The sequence below is a fragment of the Harpia harpyja genome, chromosome 7 (genome assembly GCF_026419915.1).
Source record: "Harpia harpyja isolate bHarHar1 chromosome 7, bHarHar1 primary haplotype, whole genome shotgun sequence".
NCBI lineage: Eukaryota > Metazoa > Chordata > Aves > Accipitriformes > Accipitridae > Harpia > Harpia harpyja.
In genome coordinates, this window is record NC_068946.1 from 25,049,264 (window position 1) to 25,067,609 (window position 18,346).

Consider the following 18,346-nt stretch of genomic DNA (forward strand, 5'->3'; position numbering starts at 1 on the left):
CTTTTGTTTTTTAGGGTTTTATCCAAGAGAAAAAGCAAGATTAGGGAATAAAGAGGAAAAACAGAGGGAAAGAAATGCCTGATTTGGCTTGCAAGCATCTCGTCAGTTATAGGGAAGAATACTGGAAGGGGTTTTTGCCCTTTTTGTTTGACTTTGAATATTTTTAAGAGAAACTAAACTAGAAGACTGAGATGGAAATGGAAATTTTACAGGAAGGTTTTTGGCTTAGTAGAAAATCATGACATTGCATGTAAGAACCGGACTTTGCATATGTAGGGTATTACACAGCTGCATATTATTATGAATCCCAGCTAACTACCGGATCCAGAATAATCCCTAGGTGAACTCAAGGCTCTGCACCATTCCATCACGCTCTTCTCAAAATAAAAAATCACCCCAAAATATCCCTACCTACACACACATAGCACGATCACCCTGATATTTCTAAATGTACCAAGAAGCAAGTGTAGAGGATGTCTGCCTGAAACTAATGTGGTGGTCTGGATGGTCCAAACCCATATCCCAAACACCCTGGGAAAACAGGCTGCTGAACATTGCCCACAGGCAGACCACATTTCCCATGGAAATAGCACACGTTCAGTACTCAGCGGCAGGGAATCGCACACCGCCAGCCAAGCATAATGCAGTCCATGCCTTCAGGGTGCAGAAGTAGCACCATGTTCCCCCAAAGCGTATCTAGGGACTGGAGAGGTCAAAGCGACCATTACAGTGGCAGAATGAACTAAAACCAGCCTTCTAAGCCAAACAGTTACAGCTTTCACTTTGCTGCAAAATAGAAGTCACAATTATAGCAGCATCCAGAATGTAGCCATTTCCATCAACATACACTTCCCAGCTTGGAAAGATATTAACTATTTTATCAGACAAAAAAGAAAAGTAACCTTCTAAACTTCTGATTTGCTCTAAACTCTTTCCTCTGAGATTAATTTTCTCTTAGGAAGTATGCATATATATCACTAATTTTGCATAGTGCTTTTTTCTTCTGCCTTCTCAATACCTCTCTTGCTGCAGATTCCAAAAAACAATTTTTAAAACTTCAGAAATCCCCAAAGCTTGCTGCAAAAACAGAGTTTTATTTTGTTTCACTGTCCTACCTATATTTGAACTCTTCCAATATTAACACAGCTAACCAAAATGATCAACAAAGGACAAATCACTGACAAACAGTGCCAGAGTTTCCTCTCACGTGAGCAACCAAGCACCAGAGAAACACTAACATGGAAGTAATTAAAAACACCCTTAAAATAGAAACATAAGCACGCAGCGCAAATTGCCAGGTCACAGCACAAGGGGGGAAAATGCTATCTTTTGATCTTTCTTTAGTGTCATTTTAAGCATTTGACCCTTATCTGCAATGACTATCCAGAACACAATCTTCAGAATTCATGTTGACCAGTATTTTTCTAATTACTCCAAAGAATAGCTTTGGGTTTTGCTCCTGCCAAAACAGCTGTTCAGGCAAAGCATTCTTGGATGGACTTTTAGCATCTTAAACAGGATTCTGGGCAAGACTATTCAAGTTCAATGACTTTTTCTAGTAAGTACTATGGTACTCATCTACAAAATACATATTCTTCATTTAATATCGCACTTGACAGTTGAGAGCATCTCCCTAGCAACCATGACTACCACACTTGCAGCCAAAGGATATAACAACATTTGAGAAGCCTACAATAACCTTGTACAGGAAATGCTATTTTGAAAAACCAACATGAAATACAGAGGAAATTTTAGGACTACCTTGTTAATTTAGGTTGGTTTTTTGGTTTTGGTTGGTTGCTTTTGGGTTTTTTTCTTTGTTTAAGGGAAAGCAGGGAAAAAAAATAAGGAGGAAACTCAGGGGAGATGATGCTTTAAGAAAGCACTTTTAGGAACTTATTTCAAGAAAACAACCAGGTACCGATAATCACAGGGAAAGCCTAACTTCAAGGTCTTCTTTGATCAGATTCCTCATTTAAAACAGCAGCAAGTCTTCCCTTCCACTTGACAGCAAATGGAGTGGAGCCCCAGTTAACCAGACCTGTAGGATCACTTCTCCAATTCCTTTCTGCAGCTCTGAACCAGATGGTTGGATGGCACTGCCTGCAAAAGCTGCAGTGCCAGGACTACACCAGACAAACTGCTGGAGTTAGCTATGAATAAACTGATGACTTTATGTCAGAAAAAGACATGAAGAAAAGGAAGGTTGATTCAAAAGTCCAGGAAACACTGGGAAATTGCCATTCTGCTTCTGCTTTATATTCTCACCGCTTCCAGAGGCCGCAGATTGTAGTCAGGACTGGCAGGGTTCATTTCTAGCAGTATGGATTTAAGTTAAAATCGAAGCGGGGCGGGGGGGGGGGGAACAACCTAACTTCTGCAAAAAGGCCAAGTTCAAATGGAGATTTTTTTTTTTTCACTGCCAAAACACTAAACTACTGCTTGTTTACATTGCTTACCATTGTTCTGGCTAGAATAAGCCAATCTGCAGAACAGTAATTCCTTTGTGGGCAAATTGTGGCCAAGATACTGCTTCTTTACTCTCACTGCTGAGACCTATAGTGAAGTTTTATTTCAAGTACAGTCAAATGCTGAATAACAGCTCCTGATCTGCAAAGACTCTTCATAAAAGGAAACTCTACAGAGAGTAAAAATATGCAGCTTTCAGCTGTTTTCATTCATTTTCTCAGTAAGAGAGGAAACAATGTCCCTGACTGACCTGCACATTTGGCATAATTACCATACACTTAGAAAATTTAAAGTCACCTGCTGGAGATAATTGTATTTCAGACTACTAATTAGGATTCCACTGAAGCCCCAAATCTCTAACTTCCAAATAATTTCCATTCTGTTATGTGTTAATTACTAAGGACATGATTAATACTGTCAATGCAACAGTTCATAAGCACGGTGCTTAAGTATCACAGGTACATAACATGCCAAGTCACATACCAAGGCGTTGACATCCTCAGTTTTGTAGATCAACATCCGTATCTCTTCTGGATCGCCACTGAAAATTGCTTGGACCAGTGGTGGCTGAAAAAATAAAACAGAAGCAGCAGCATTACAGGTTTGTTTTCTGTTTAAAAGGAGAGCTTATTATTCCTGCTAACATTTGCTAATGCTGCCCACAGACATTGTATGACCCCAGTAACAAATCACCAAGCATATCTCATCAGTAAGAACTATCAGTTTGCTTGAGGATAAACTGAAATCATGAGTATGTTTGTACGTATAATGAGCGTGTGTGTGCACAAACAGGGACCCCCATTAGAATGGCAACTTTTGTCAACAGCACGCTATTAGCCCAGATGTTCTCCTTGGCATGTAAGGGGAAAACTAATTACATCAGATATTGCTGCGTGCTTGCTGTTGGCACGGAATAATGGTCATGCAATACACATTTAGAAACAGAACATTATGCAGATAATGAATTTCTGGGCAATTACTAAACATCTTGTATCTTTTTACTAAATAAATATGCAATGAGCACAGTTAATTTTAACCACCCAAGAAGCTAAATAATTATCTTATTGTTTCACGTCTGTTATTATGCTATTATGAATTGGAATGCATAAGTAAATAATCAGGCATACGGGAGAAACAATATGCCATGATCATTCCTCTGGCAATGCTGGCGTCACTGTCCGTCAGTGGGAGGGAGCGCTGCATATGCTCAACTGCTCCGTTACACGTCCAGAGCTAGCAATTTCAGTCCTTCTGCTCTGGACAGCCAGCAGCAAATATCTGAGTTATTAACCAAGCTGGCAGAACACAATCTTCTGAATTAAAAGAACAAAAACGTTGCTGCTGGAGACTCAGAAAAAGGAGGGGGCAAGTTACAAAGACACCTATCCCCTGAAACACATGGTTGAAACAGGCAGTGGTCCCACTTCCCCTGTCAGCCCTCCTGAAGGCAGTGTGTGCCCCCCTGAGCTCATTGAGCTGGTCCTACCAGCAAAAGAAGAGCTTGTGGTGCCATGCAATCACCAGAAGCTAAAATAACCCTGGAAAAGGGAAGCATGCACGACCACTTAAGCACATAAAACCGCAATAGTTCTTAAGACTCTGCAGAACTTAACTACCTTGTAAACAGGTTATCTCAAAATTCACAAACAAGCTGGAAGAACAGAGGAAAATACCAATTTTTCCCAATCTTTTCACTACAAAATTCATCATATTCAAATGTGGAAAGTACACTTATAAGTTGATGGTGTCTGTTTTAAGACATATTAATCCCTTATGTCCTTGAGAAAGATTCACTCTGGAATTTCATTCTTGCCACTCCTCTGATGGAAAAAGAACTAAAGTAGCATCTTTTATCACAACTCTCTGCAGTCTTACGTATTGTAGCAGATGTTTGAAAAAGAAAAAAAAAAGATTGCATGTCACTTGAACCATTTAGCACGCCTCCTTCCCAGCCCATGTGAGAAGGGTCACAGACTATTCCCCACTAGAGGACGCAAACACCAGACCTCAGAGTCTGTTCCCTTCTCCTTCATCCACCAAACTCAAACAAATCAGTATTAAGCTAAGAGTGAGATGGTCTCATTTCTGCATTTTTCTCTACCAAAAGAAATCATTTAAAGCAATTCTCTAATCTTATGCCCGCTAGCACGCTGATAAAAATTAGTATTTCCTAGACTTAGCGCAAACCTAACACTAACAGATATGAAGAACCAGTAAATGTTTATTAAATTACAATGCTCACACCAAATTATTTCCATTTCATGTACACTTATCATAATATTTAAATAACAAAATAAACAGGAAAGCAGAAGAACTCCTCGATTTCAAGCTGAATGGCAACACAACCCATGGCCAAGCAACAAATACCCTCCGCGGTTTGGATGAGTCTCTGAACTCAGGTACACTCGGCACCCAAAGAAAGGTATCAGCCAGGCTCTGATGACACGTAAGCTGTGCATCGTTACATTAAAAAAAGAGGAAAGTCTACAATAAGACAGTTTGAGCCTTCTTTCCTCTGCCAGAAATCTGAATCAGACACCTGGTTTTACAGGAAATGCTTGACCTTTTTAATTAGCATCAGCTACTTAACACAGAAAGCAGATTAACACTGTGTTCTTTAGACCTGTAACATATGTAAGATCCTCATCTCAATTTTGTCCACCATACCACCGTCATATCTACATGCAGTTCCTTATATTGAAACCCAGTATTTATTGTGCCTCTGAAGGAGGTTATAAGTCTCATACTGCTCATATACACAACCTTTGCTGACAGGAGATAGCTGCCATACACCCATTTGCAAAGGCCTTAGTCCTTCAGTCCTTTTTTCCATGAGATTTACTTTTTATAAATTAATTACAATAGAATCTGTCATTGCTAATTGTAACAGCAAGAAACAGAGATAACAGAGAACGATCAGAGCCCATGAGTTGGAAAGAACAGATAAAACCAGGACAGGCTGATAACCATCCTGAGTCACTGCTGTGCAGCCTTCTCCAACTGGCCATTTTTCTAATTTACTATTTCATAATTTTACTTCATTTTGAAAGGTATTCATTTTGAAGTGAGAAACACATTATCATTAAGGAATTTTTATTACATATTAAGACATGTTTCTATGTAAGATGCACAGTCATGTATAATGACCTGTTTAGGAAAAATATGTCAGAAGTATGTTGCAGCGTTGTTGCTGCAATTTGAGGTCAGAGCTAAGACTGTGCATCCGCATCCCTCAGCACGAAAGAAGAAGTATTGCTCCATTCAGCAGCTGACAGTGATGAAATGGGGCTTGTGCAGTTACAAGTGTTGATGATGGATGTCCAATGACCTGAACAGACTACTTTCTTGATCTTTAGTGATAACCATGTTCATGCATGAATGACTTCAACATTAAATAACTTCTTCTTTTTTTTTTTTTTTTTTTAATCCCTGAAGGGCAGATAATGACACTTCCTAATTATCAAAGAAGGATACAGTATATTTTTGGAAATAATTTCTAAAACCTGTGACAATATCATTAACCAGTTATTTCATTAACATAAATATTTTGCTTTAAAATTCTTCAAATTCGAAGTTGTTAAACACTCAGAATGAAGAAAAAAAACAAAAAGAAAGCACAGAGCAGGTTATGTATAACTATTATTAGAATTAAGCAAGGGTGCAGGTTTTGGAATGATGAACAACTGTTTCATCAGCTCAGCTCTTCGGAGCTCCCAAATTCTTCAAGAGAGTTTCAGTTGGGAGCGTTCACATTTTTTCCTGAAAATATAAAGCAGCAGCTAACAAAAACCTTTCCATGTTACTTTTTCTACAGAGTTACTATTATAAGTACAAAATTCTTCAACAAGTTTTATTAGAGTGTTCTTTATTTTGTGCTGTAACGAATGTTACAGTAAAAATCAAATTTTATCTGCAGACATCTTCCAATGTTGGAACATATCCCCATCTTTACTGCACATGGGGCAATCACAAGCTGGACATCAATCCACCAGGTAAAATTAGCTTGTTGAACTGAAGGCACAATTATTATTTCAGCAAAGGAGAGCTTAAATGCACGTGGAAGAACGTCCTGTGGCTCAGCTGGCGTCCACAGAGCTGACAAGCCACATCAGCAGGAAAAATCCAGCATTGGGAAATTCTCCTCCATAGATCTGACAGTACAGAGGAAAGCCGAGACTATTACCAAGTGGCACTGGCAGGTCTCTGAGCCTTAAATGAGACAAAGTATTTAAGAGGACTGTCTCAAGTATCATTTTAATTACTATGACCAAAGTGGGTGCTGAGGTTCCTAGCAAACCAGTTAGTATCATCATCAAGTAACTGTGACATCTATCAAATATTTTGCCTTGATTTTAGATATTCTGACTCACTAACAAGGACTTACTTAAACCAGATTTTCATTTGACAGGAGCTGGAGGCAGATAGGGAAAGGATGATCGATTCCCATGCCTATTTGATATATATACTATCATTTGGTCTCGTGAGTGAAAAGAAGTTATATACTGATCCTTTACTTGTTCTAATTGCATTACATCAAGTTGTTGGACTAAACACTTGGATATGTCCGTGTACTCATCTCTCTTTAACTAGCAAGACAATGTAGCAAGACACATAATCATTTCAAAGTGGTATTGACTCTGTCAGTGTTTTGCCAAACACCTCTTTTTTCTGCAGGTACTCCCATTAATCAAGATTACAAGATTGTCTGCAATGTCACATCACGTACGTCTAGTTCCTTCCACTCGTCATAGCACAAAGACTACTTTTCTCTTCCTAATTTTAATTTAGGACTTTCTCCCTCTGACCATACAACACATGAATATCCAAAATGCTGTTTTAACTTATAAGTCTGTATGAGTGAACAGTCATTAACTGGATTTCTGTTAATTCTTAGAGTGCATTTCCATGGTGCTTAGTATTTATACAGTTCCATGTACAGAAATTATTCAACACTAATCATTTTTTAACAGGCCTTGCAGTCTATTTCATTTGCATCAGGGGTTAGCCTTTTACTGTGTTTTAGGAATTAATTGCTGGGTAAATGCAAAGAGAAGTTTACTCCTAATTTGTTATTATTTCAAAGACTGTGTTTCTGCCACTGGAATTTCTATATACTGGTTTCTGAAAACCAGTACTTTCACAGAGCTGGTATTTGGAGAAGAATGTCCTTGGATGGTTGTTAAGGGGTTTTTCAGAGCATTACAGATTTTTACTGAGCAACTCCAAAGGAATACTTGACCAAGCTACTGAAAGGCCAGTGGAGAGAATCAAATCTGTAAATAAGGTGTACTGGTCCTCTGGAAGCACTATGCCAAACTGACAGCATTGTTAAGTGAGCAAATATACTTACCTAGGACATTTATATTGACCAGATCAATAAATACCCTGTACACTGCAATATTTCAAATACGTTGGGGGGAAAAAAAATTCTATTAATTTAATTCTGTCTTCTTATGTCCTTCCATTTTTTGCAGACGAGCCCAATTATTTATAAGGATTGCACGTAATCCACTGCAGAAAGGACAGCATGTATGCCTACACATTGCTGCTTATTTCAATTTGTTCTACTGTGTTTCCATGCTCAAGGACCAACAAACTTACGTGACACACAGGGGTATTCAAGAAAACACAAAGTAACACTCCCGAAAGTAAGAGAAACTCTGGGTGGATGGCACTTCCAAACTTCAAGAGATCTTGGTGTTGTTTTTAAGCTACTGTTTAAAGGACACAAAAGAACTGTGCTCTGACACTTTCCCCAGACCAATGACTGTAACTTGCTGCCACACTGTGCTCTAAGTTGCTTCAAGGGATGTGCTGGGCATTTAAGTTTCATTGCAAGAAGCGCTAGCTTTTCCTGTAATGGCTCCCCATTTCTCTCCATGACATTTATAACAGCCTCTTTCTATTTAGCTTCTCCAAAATCTCAGGCTGTGTTCATCCTTCAGACCATAGCGTCGATGGTGCAGAGTACACAGGGAACATACTCCAGGAGCAGTGGAGAATCGATCACTGCTTCATTTCCTGTTACGGTCTCCTGAGATTAGGAAAAAAAATATATACATAAACTGTGACTATAGCATATGTTTAGTGTCAAGAGCAACTTGGTACCTAGGCTTTTTTAAAGAAAGAGGAGCTGGAGGGGGGTATCTGCGTTTGCCTGGACAACTCAGCACCTCCTGAACCTGCCCACAGCCTCGGTGCCTGAGAGCCTGTCCCTCCAATCTCTCGATTCAAACGGCAAACGGCAACTTCATCAAAACGCAAATAAATGCTCAGTGACCAAATGTGAAAATACCCCAGTGTGCACCTATGGCTACCAGCGTGGTCTAACCCTAAGGGATGAATACTGAACAGCACCAACAGCATAAGGCAAGGGTGTCTGCAAAGACGTACAGTGTGTTAGAAACAACGCTAGTTCTGTATTCAGTGCTTTCTCCCCCCTCCCAATGATTAGTTAAATGCTCAGTAATGCATAAGAGGTTCCGGATTTTAAGTCTGAATAATTCATGTCATGCTAACACGGTCTGTAGGTAGTTCCCACTTCAGCATGCACACAGCCTTTCCCATGGTGGCTTCACAAAGGAAGACTTGAATATTTCCAGAAATATCTGGTACAGAAATAGTTGGAATATGGCGATTCTAACATGATCATCAGATATTGCCATTGCCGGTGACATTAATAAAACCTGAGTTTAATCACTGGTATACATTGCTAGCTGGATGATGATTCATCACAAGCTACCAGACAGCTACAGAAATAGAGCAGCTCCAATCTTACTCTGCTGGACAGCTGGGCGGTTTGTGCAGACTGTGAAGCCTCCGGGCAGCATGGCCCAGGAGAGGGTCTGTGTCCTGGGAGCGCTCCCACACCTCTGGCTGAATTCGGCTGGGTGCCTGGTATCCACTACTGACCAGGTTTAGAGGCTGGAAATTCAGGCCTAACAAAACACCCTTCTGCATCTTGAGGATGGAAAAATCAAATCATCAGCTTTAGGTGAACAAATGTTTTTTTCCAAAACTACAAGTTCTCCTTCATTACTGTTACTGTACATCATTAGGGGAAGGAAAAAAAGTATGATCACTGGTAAAGGGTTGAAGTAGTAGCAGTAAAGATGCCTGAAACAAGACTGTCCAATGACAAGCTGAAAAACACCTGCCATTAAGGCTCTTGCTGTGAACATTGCTTACACTATGTTTTGAAAAGGACAAACTGAACTGCTTAGAGCATGGCTCAACCCTGAAAAGGGAGCAGGACCATCACAACACATCCTGCATCACCTACTTTTAAATGATTTCCCCTCCATACCAGTTAGGCCTTGGCAATGGCAAACTGGGCTTGGGACTGGAAACCCAGAGTGGGCTCCCACAAGCTTCTGGCTTTCTGCACCCAGTCAGCAGGACCCCAACAGCTTTTGCTTACACCCTAGCTGCAAAACTCTGCATCTCTGGCCAGACAGAGAAGACAACAGATCTGGTTCTATAATTAAATGTAATCATAGTTAATCATTTAGTAAGTGATCTGCAAACCAGAATATACTTCAGTTCACTTTCCCATAGGCACGCTGCTTGTGAAGTAACAAGAATAAACCTGCTTCACACTCCTGCCTCCCCACCACTCCCTGCACCCTCCTGTTCTGGTCCTCCCTGTGCCCAGCCCTTTCCCCTCCTCCACTTGCCTCCTCCAAGAGATATAAGCCTTTCCCTCTCTCTCTGCTGCCCCGTTGCCATGCTTGAGCAGGGGAGCTGGAGTTCTTAGGTGATGCACACTTGAACACCTTTAACTGCAAATACACAGTATCAAATACACACTTCCCTTTCAAGCAAGTGAGAAAGAAAGAAAACCATAAGCAAAATGGAAACTGTCTGGGGAAAAAGTATTACAACATATTGAGACAGCTGAAACTTTAACACCACATTTATTTAGCCAAGCTTTCATGATACTTAAAAAGGAAAATAGTCAGGATTGACTCTGCTTGTGCAATGCCAGATCAAGCCCGGTATTTCTGTTCGCACAATTTCTGATCCACCGTTCTGGACAGTGCAAAACAAGCCTCTTGGATCTATTTCTGGCTGTTAGCTTGGCTCCAGTCTTTGGCTGCCTCCCATTTTTCATTATGAAGCCTATCAACTGCCCCAAGAATTGCTTATGTTTCCAGGTGAACCAAAGGTTACATCCTGCCATTCCTGGAATCCTGAAATTCCTCTACACACCAAATGCGCTGCGAGTGGCCTATGTTTTGTTAAACTTATCAGTTAAAGTCACCGCAATAACTCATGGCATGTTAAATTTAGATCACTTCTAAAAAGGAAAAGAGCTAAGAATGTTTAATTCAGCTTGCCCAGTGTCCTTTCCTTCATTCTCACTACTGGAGGCTGTCCGCCCATCTCAGTTTAAGTGGTGGGGTTTTGTTTTGGTTTTGCTGATGGGGGTGGAGGTGGGGTTTAAGTGCCTGCAGATCATATCAGAAAATTAGTTAATAAATACTGTCTTCAAGTTACATTAATCAAGTGGAGACAAAGACTCAGCATGCTGCAGACTAGTTAAAATAAGAAAGCATTTTTTTAAAGGAGACAAAAATAAACATAGTAGCATAACATTTGTTATATTCACCAGCATTTTAGTGGAGCAAAGGCTGTCACAGACAGCATAATAAGATTTGTTGGAATATCTACAAAGATTGAGGATAATTGATCTAATGGTATCCTCAATTTTTCTCGTCCTCTTGAATTTGTTTGTTCAAAGTTTCTTGGGGTTTTGCCTTAATACAAAGTGTGTGTTGTGTAATATCTCACAACAGACATAGCAATGACACCATTAAATAACAGTCATGGGATTGTAATGGCACTACCAAAAAAACGATCCAGTTCTTTTTATACATTCCCAGCAGCCAGTGCTGCACTACTAATCCATTTGAGTACTTCTTGTCACATCGATATTTTGACTCCCAGAGTTTTTGCCTCCCCCCCGCTCTTTTTTTTTTTTTTCCCCTTCACCCATAATCCATCTATCATCTAGGCAGGAGCAGGGAAGAAGGCCTGGCACCGAGGCAGTGTTTCTGAACAAGAGCATAGGAGAGAGTAAAATCTCGGGGGGTATAAATTCCAGCTGGTATAAATCAGTTTAAGGGAACTCCCAAGCGAGAGGTGCTGTGCCACATTATACCATCTGCTTTCAGAAGAGCCCTGCGCGTTCTCCCCACCAGAAGCACAGCTGAGAGGTGGCCAGGCAGCATGAAGTTACAAACCTCAAGAGAAATAAAATGGCCAGCAGCAGGGCAGAGCAACAGCAACCCCAGTGACAGGTCTGCTCCTCGCTAGAGATTTAAGAATAAAGCACTTAGGGTAGAAGTTCACTTGAAAAACATCAACCCTACCGGAAGCTTCATTTCCTGCTCGCTTGTTTTCAAACACATTTCAAGCAAACCAGCAATTTTTTTTTTTTTTTTGACCAATTGCATGGGTGTTGAATTCCGCAAGTAAAAAAAAAAGACGATTAAAACCAATTCTGTGCACAGGAGGGAATGCTCTGGGGAACAAACAGGTTCATGCTGGCTGCAGGTGTCCAGCTAAACTGACACATCTCCTCCGTTCAGTGGCCCCACATCCTCTGGAGACCACTGACATCCTGCCTTCACCCACCTCTACCAGCAGCAATGGCAACCAAGTAGAAAAAAAAAGAAAAAAAGGAGAGGAACGGAAATGTTGCAAGTTTATCTTCCTTCAGTTTATCACTTATGAAACCATGACTTACCCCTCTCTTCCTTGCCAAGGTAAGCATGAGCAAGAACCTACACACACACTGCGGCTGGCTTAAGCAACCCTTTCATATTCCTCCTTCAGTGCAGCAGCGCAGCAAGACCTGCCTTTCATCTGGCATCCTGGACACTCAACGGTAGAGTAATAGTCCAGTGACTCTCTATCTGTACCATAATTAAGTGCTATATCTGATATATGCAGCATGCATTAATACTCCTCATACGTTCTAATAAAAATCCTTTCATTTTTTAAAAATTAATCCTGATTTAGAGAATTATAAAGTGGCATCTGTCCCTGTAAGATCTTATTCGGTAAGATTAGGACTTCCGCTGATTAACAGGGTCTGTTTTATATTAATGTACACACAAAGAAGGCAGCTATGAAGCAGAGAGTGCCCTAATAAATTTGCAGATACTTCTGAACTACAAGCAACTACAAAGACATTGGAGGGCAGGATCAAAATTCACAACCACCTCGACAAATTATACAAACAACTGGGCTGGAGGAAGACAAGGACCCTGTTCAGTATGGAGGAGAACACAGCATGCCTATTAGCAAGAAATCCAGAGCTGTTACATGGCAGTTCTGTGTAAGAAAGAATTTGCGACTGCAGTTTACTAACTGAACGTAACCGAACAACGTTATGAAAGAGGAAGAGACCTTAAAATAGGAATACGGCTTGCAAAACACACAGTAGTCCTTCCACACTGCTCAGTACTGCTTCGGCTGCAACTGGAGCAAGACATTTAGTTTGGGGCACCACTTCACTTGAAGACCAAAACAGAGATCTAAAACATGATTTACAGGGAATATCTAAACAGACTGGAGCTATTCAGCCTACACAGAGGAAAATTTAAAGGGAACATGAGAGCAATTTGCAATACGTAAAATGTTGTTACTAAAAGAAATCACCTGTTTTCCACATCCAAGACATACAGAACTTGAATGGCTGCACACAAGGAGGATGCATTTCTGCTCCATTCAAGGCAATGGAAACCAGGATATTGGTTACCAATTCAGCTGAGTTACAAACAGTGAACTGCAGAAGACCATAATTTCAAAAACAGATGTAGTCCAATGATCACTGAAAGTCAAAGGAATTCTTTTCTGCAGGCTTCAGTAGGCAAGGGATTGAACATACAAAAGCAAAAAAGCCCAAACAAAATTCACACCACACTTACATAAATACAAAGCTTAATGCAAAAAGGATAAGCTACAGCAGACTGCACTTCCAATAAAAAGTGGAGAACATGCATTTTCTAGCATTTCAGCTGGGTATTACACCATAAAAGGGGTGATTACCTAAATAGTGTGGCACATGGTGCTAGAGAAATTTCCACAGAAATCAATAAAAATATATACACTTCCAAAAGTTCAAGGGCAGTCTAGTGCCTTTGGGTAGAAACACTCTAACGTGTGGCATGACCCCAGTGGAACTTTCAGACCCCGTTTCGTTCACTCGTGAGAAGGTAATTACAGCTACGGTTTTCTTCACATAAGTTCACACACTGAATTTCTGTTAAGGACAGATATATTTTGCAGTCACAATCTCACATCCTCCTGCATCTCATCTTCCTCTTAGCAGTGATCTGCAACACTTCCGAGGTCCTGCTGTCACAGGTGTCTAAGCCAAGCCCCAGACAACAGCAAACCTCTGGGGTCATGAAAGTGGCATAAGGGAGCGACAAGACATTTTAGGAACTTGAGCAAAATCTGAAACATCTGACTTGCTCGGCCTTACCATTATATTACAGGTGAATCTTGCTCAGGTTCAAGTAACTTCCCCTTGTGCTGCTCATTACACACAAAGCCTCACCACCGCCTGTCTCCTAAGCACTGCAGTGCAGCTCATTCCTCTGGTGAATGAGTGCCATCCCAACAGCCACCCTCCTGCCAGCTCCAGAAAAACTCAGAAAATCTCCCAACTTACTTTCTCATACATAGCCAGTGTCAAATATACTTTAAAAGACATTGAACACTAATGTTTATGTTTCCTGATTTCTCTTAGAGGGTCATGGAGCTCCCAGTGCTCTTGAAGAGCACCATGGTCAGTTATTACTGTTTTCATAAAACAGTAAAATCCTTTGCAGATTTTAGTCACTGGCATTCGCCTTCTGCATAGCTAGTATAAAATTCAGATTTAAAATGTCCAACTACTGAGGCTGATGACAGTGTTATTTCCATTAACAGCAGCGTAACTATGTGTGAACATGCAGATCAGTCCATAACAGCATTTCATCTCTTTCTTTGCATTAGGCTTGCTACAGTTGGCATGAAGCTCTGCTGAACAACTGAAGCAGATGTTTTACCTCTATTTTGAATCTGGAACAGATTACCGAAGTTAGCTTGATTCAACATATCCTGATAATATCCTCGTACTCATCATCAACCAAACTACTGAAGCTGACAGGAAATAAAAATAAAAATCAAGCTTTGCTGATGAATGCAATGTTAGGTAGCCAGGCCAAAGAAATTAGATGGAAATTTAAGAAGGTTTAAAAACTGGCTTCACTTCAGAAACCAGTTCAAGATCTTCCAAGCATGATGCATCTGACTGTGACAAATCCAGCAGCTTCAAAGTGACTTTGTACAGACCCAAATTAAACCAAAAGATGAGCCTGAGAGCTGTAATGAGCTATTACACTCTTTCTTCCAACAAATTACCATCACAAGTCATGAACACCTTTGTCTGAATACCCTCTGGAAAGGCTGCAAGATGTCTCTGAGACTACTGTCACCATTTAGAGAGTCAGTGTGAACCTTCCCTTCATCACACATAATACCATGCATTAAATACATCTCCATATCTGAGAAAAGTTAATCTTGAATGAGAGGCATCAGCCAGAAGTGTAAGCATATGCATTTCTCGTCAGCTGAGGAAGTAGAATACAAATCTTCCTCCTCCTCCTTCTTCTCAAGGAGCTTCCAGCCACGGCCATAATCTCTTGCTGAAACCCTTCAGCACTGAGAACGGAGGCAAGAAAAGGGCTCCGAGCCCCAGCTCCCAACACAGCTAACTCATTCTATACACACAGCTCTCTCTTTACTATCACTTCCAGTTCCTGCCATACAAGTCAAGTGGTAAGGTTTGCAGTCAGACACAGCCCAGCTATGTTAGAGACCCTCTCTCTGTCCATATCACATCTAGACACATTGATCCCCTCTGGCCTTGGATAATCATTGCCCAAACAGAGCTTTCTTTTCTGGAGACAAAGGCTCGGTGTGGGGTTGCTCAGCCACAGAGTGACCATCCCAGCAAGATCAAGACAAGCCCCACATGTTTCCAGTCTCATAAAAGCCTCCTTGCAACAGAGAAGGGCAAAGAATCATCAAGCGAACAAAAGAGAACACAAGAAAGGGTAAGAGTGCAATCCACATCAGATGCCCTTGTGCAACCGAAGTGCTCAGGCAAGCCAGAAAGGAGGGGGGGGGGGAAGAGTTAGTTTTTACAAAACCCTTTTTAAACCCAAACTGCAGGTACCATTTGTAATCCAAACCCCATTTTTTTTTTGCTAGAGAAGCCATAGCTTATTAAAGCTGAAAGTTAATTAGACTTGCATAGCTTAACACTTCAGCCTCTCATTTATTTTTTGTGAACTATTCCACTTCAAAAGTGAAAAACTTACTATTCTGTGTTGTTCTGTCATGCATCATGAGTCAGATGCCAAAAGGAACGCTTGCAGAAAGGAATACTTTAAAGCTTGAAAAAAAAAAATTAGTCGGTGGGGTTTTTTAAACAGAGATTTTATATGAAAAAACACAAATCTGTATTTTGAGTCTCCTAAGACTACAGATCATGATCTCCTGTCTAGTTCTTCTGTAAATATTCCTGTATAAATCTTGTCAAATTTAGCCCAGTAAATATGCGACCTTACTACAAAACAAAAAGCGACCCCCCCCACTACTTAACCAGCTAACGCATGTAACTGCTTGTTGTCAAGGCAGTAGCAATGTGCTTTACATTCATTTTTGTCTGTGTTGTTAAGCAGGGCATTATTCTCAACCGCTCTCTAATGACAACAGCAGAAAGAGCTGGTGACAGCTTGATAACTGCCTAATGAGATCAGGAAAGCTGAATTACAGTAACCTAGCTAAATGATAAAACCAAAACAAACCAGAGGATTTCCCAATCCAGTCTGACTTTACTGTTCTTTTACAATTCCTTGGCCACCTACTCTGGCCACACCACTGCGGATGCCTGTGGTATTTGAACATTTCCTTTTAACAGCGAGCTCTTCAAGTCATTCTGCCCATTAGAGAAGAGGATGTTTGAGGAAGAGCACGGGCAATGTGTCTGCACTGCCACTAGTTACCCCAGATGCCTCCTTTGAAAAAGAGATGTCTTTCTGGGATCATGCTATGGGAGATGAACCCCCTACATGAACTCAAGAAGAAGCAGGTGTTGACCTTACAGTCTTCCTTCTAAATCCCATGTAAATCCAAAATTAGTCAGTGGAACTACCTTAGTAATCATCTCCATTCATTTTCACAGTTCTTTACAAGTGACTCAAGTGAAGCATCAGAAGCTAGTGAGATCTGAGAGCATCTAAGCTAGGCCCAGGCTTAGCTCTTCACTTGCTCAACTCTTTTTCAAGGAACTGGTTTGGTAAACCACTGTCCTATTTTGTTGTCTGGTTTGTCCATTCTCAGGCCACCCTGCTGCTCTGATCTCCTAAACAAAGCAAATCTCTCTGCATCTCACAGCCTCCTCCTCTTAGTTCTTGTGAAGCTCTCACCTGCTTTTTATGGTGATGATCGTAATTCAAGAACTGTATTTCTCCTTCTCTGATGTCTTGTTTACACTGGTGTATGTAGCTCACCACTTAACTGGCTGCCCAACACTTTAGAAGAGTATGTAGGAAATCACAGTCTTGCTGTGTCACAGACCTTGGCTTTTCAGGTCAAATAAAATGCATTTAAGGGCCACCTAACACTTTTTGCATTTAAGTTGATGGCAAAAACTTTCAAACTACACCAAGAGACTGAGAACAATGCTTGGTGCTTTTAAAAACCCCACCCTCAACATACAAAGCTGCAGGACCTTTAGGAGGATTGGGAAAGGTTTCAGAGAAGTTGGAAAGGTTGTGCCACCTCACCATCTTAATTCACCATGATTGCAAGGAGTTAATTTAAAAAAGGAAAGAAAAAAAGGAAGCAGCCCGTTCCCAAAAGTCTGCTGAACTGCTTTCACCAAGAGTTTTGCACAGGCAAGTACAGGACTCTTCTGCTTGCAGCCACTTCACGTAGGCTCCAGATTCTCTTCTCCTCTGGGGTAAGATGAGTAGGCTGACAGTTTCTCTACGCTATCTGCAAAGTCTCACCAACTAACAGAAACTAAACTGTAAATGGGACTTGCCCAAGGGGAATTCAGTCCCAATGCACTGAGCTAAAACAATGGTTGGCAGAGAGCTTTAAGCCATGGGAATATGGTGATGTTACCAAAATAGGTGGATGTACCCTTCTCCACCCCAGTGAGGTGCCCAGTGAGATGATTTCAGGCTGTTTAAACACAGGGAGAATCTTGAGGCAGTAACTAGAGAGAGGGGAGGGAAAAGCAGCAAAGTCTCCCTTTGGCAGCACCCTGCCCTCCTGCTTTGGACTAGTCAGCTCTGTGGTCTAGATTTCAGATCTGACTGGACCAAAACGGGGACTGCACTGCTCCTGCTCCTCCAGGCCTCAACAGGAAGGAGCTATCCTGCTACGTACTTTGAGTAAGGCAATTTGGATTTTCAGTGGTCTCATTTATAAACTAATTCACACTTCTAACTTGTAAGCTGGACATCTTGTAAAATTTAGAAGGTGAAATCCATACAGCCATAAGCAGCAGAGTGAAACATAGGAAATCTCTCATCCCTTTCCATGCCATAGCAGTATGTAGACCACAGGGGCAGACTGCATGTTTCTGATGTATTCTAACTCCAGTTCCCCTGTTCCCCAAAACCATTTGGGTCCTAGAGGCATTTTAAGCATTTCTCACTTAAGTTTTATTTCTGTCTCTAAAGGAGGGGGGAAAAAAAAAAAAAAGAAAAAACCCAGCTCCAAGTCATATTAAATATTTGAACAGACTTCTGCAAACCAAAAACAAGACATTTCCAATCTAGGTCATCTTATAAAGATACTA

The 18,346-nt window shown here is 40.9% G+C and overlaps 1 protein-coding gene across 12 annotated transcripts in view; it reads right to left on the reverse strand.

The window, feature by feature from the left end:
- ANKRD44 (ankyrin repeat domain 44) overlaps positions 1-18,346 on the reverse strand; it is a 144,483-nt gene that overhangs the window by 77,333 nt on the left and 48,804 nt on the right. For all 12 annotated transcript variants that reach the window (XM_052791788.1, XM_052791780.1, XM_052791785.1 and 9 more), the window contains exon 2: positions 2,953-3,036. In XM_052791788.1, coding sequence (XP_052647748.1) covers positions 2,953-3,036 — 84 coding nt within the window. The remainder of the gene's footprint in view (positions 1-2,952; positions 3,037-18,346) is intronic.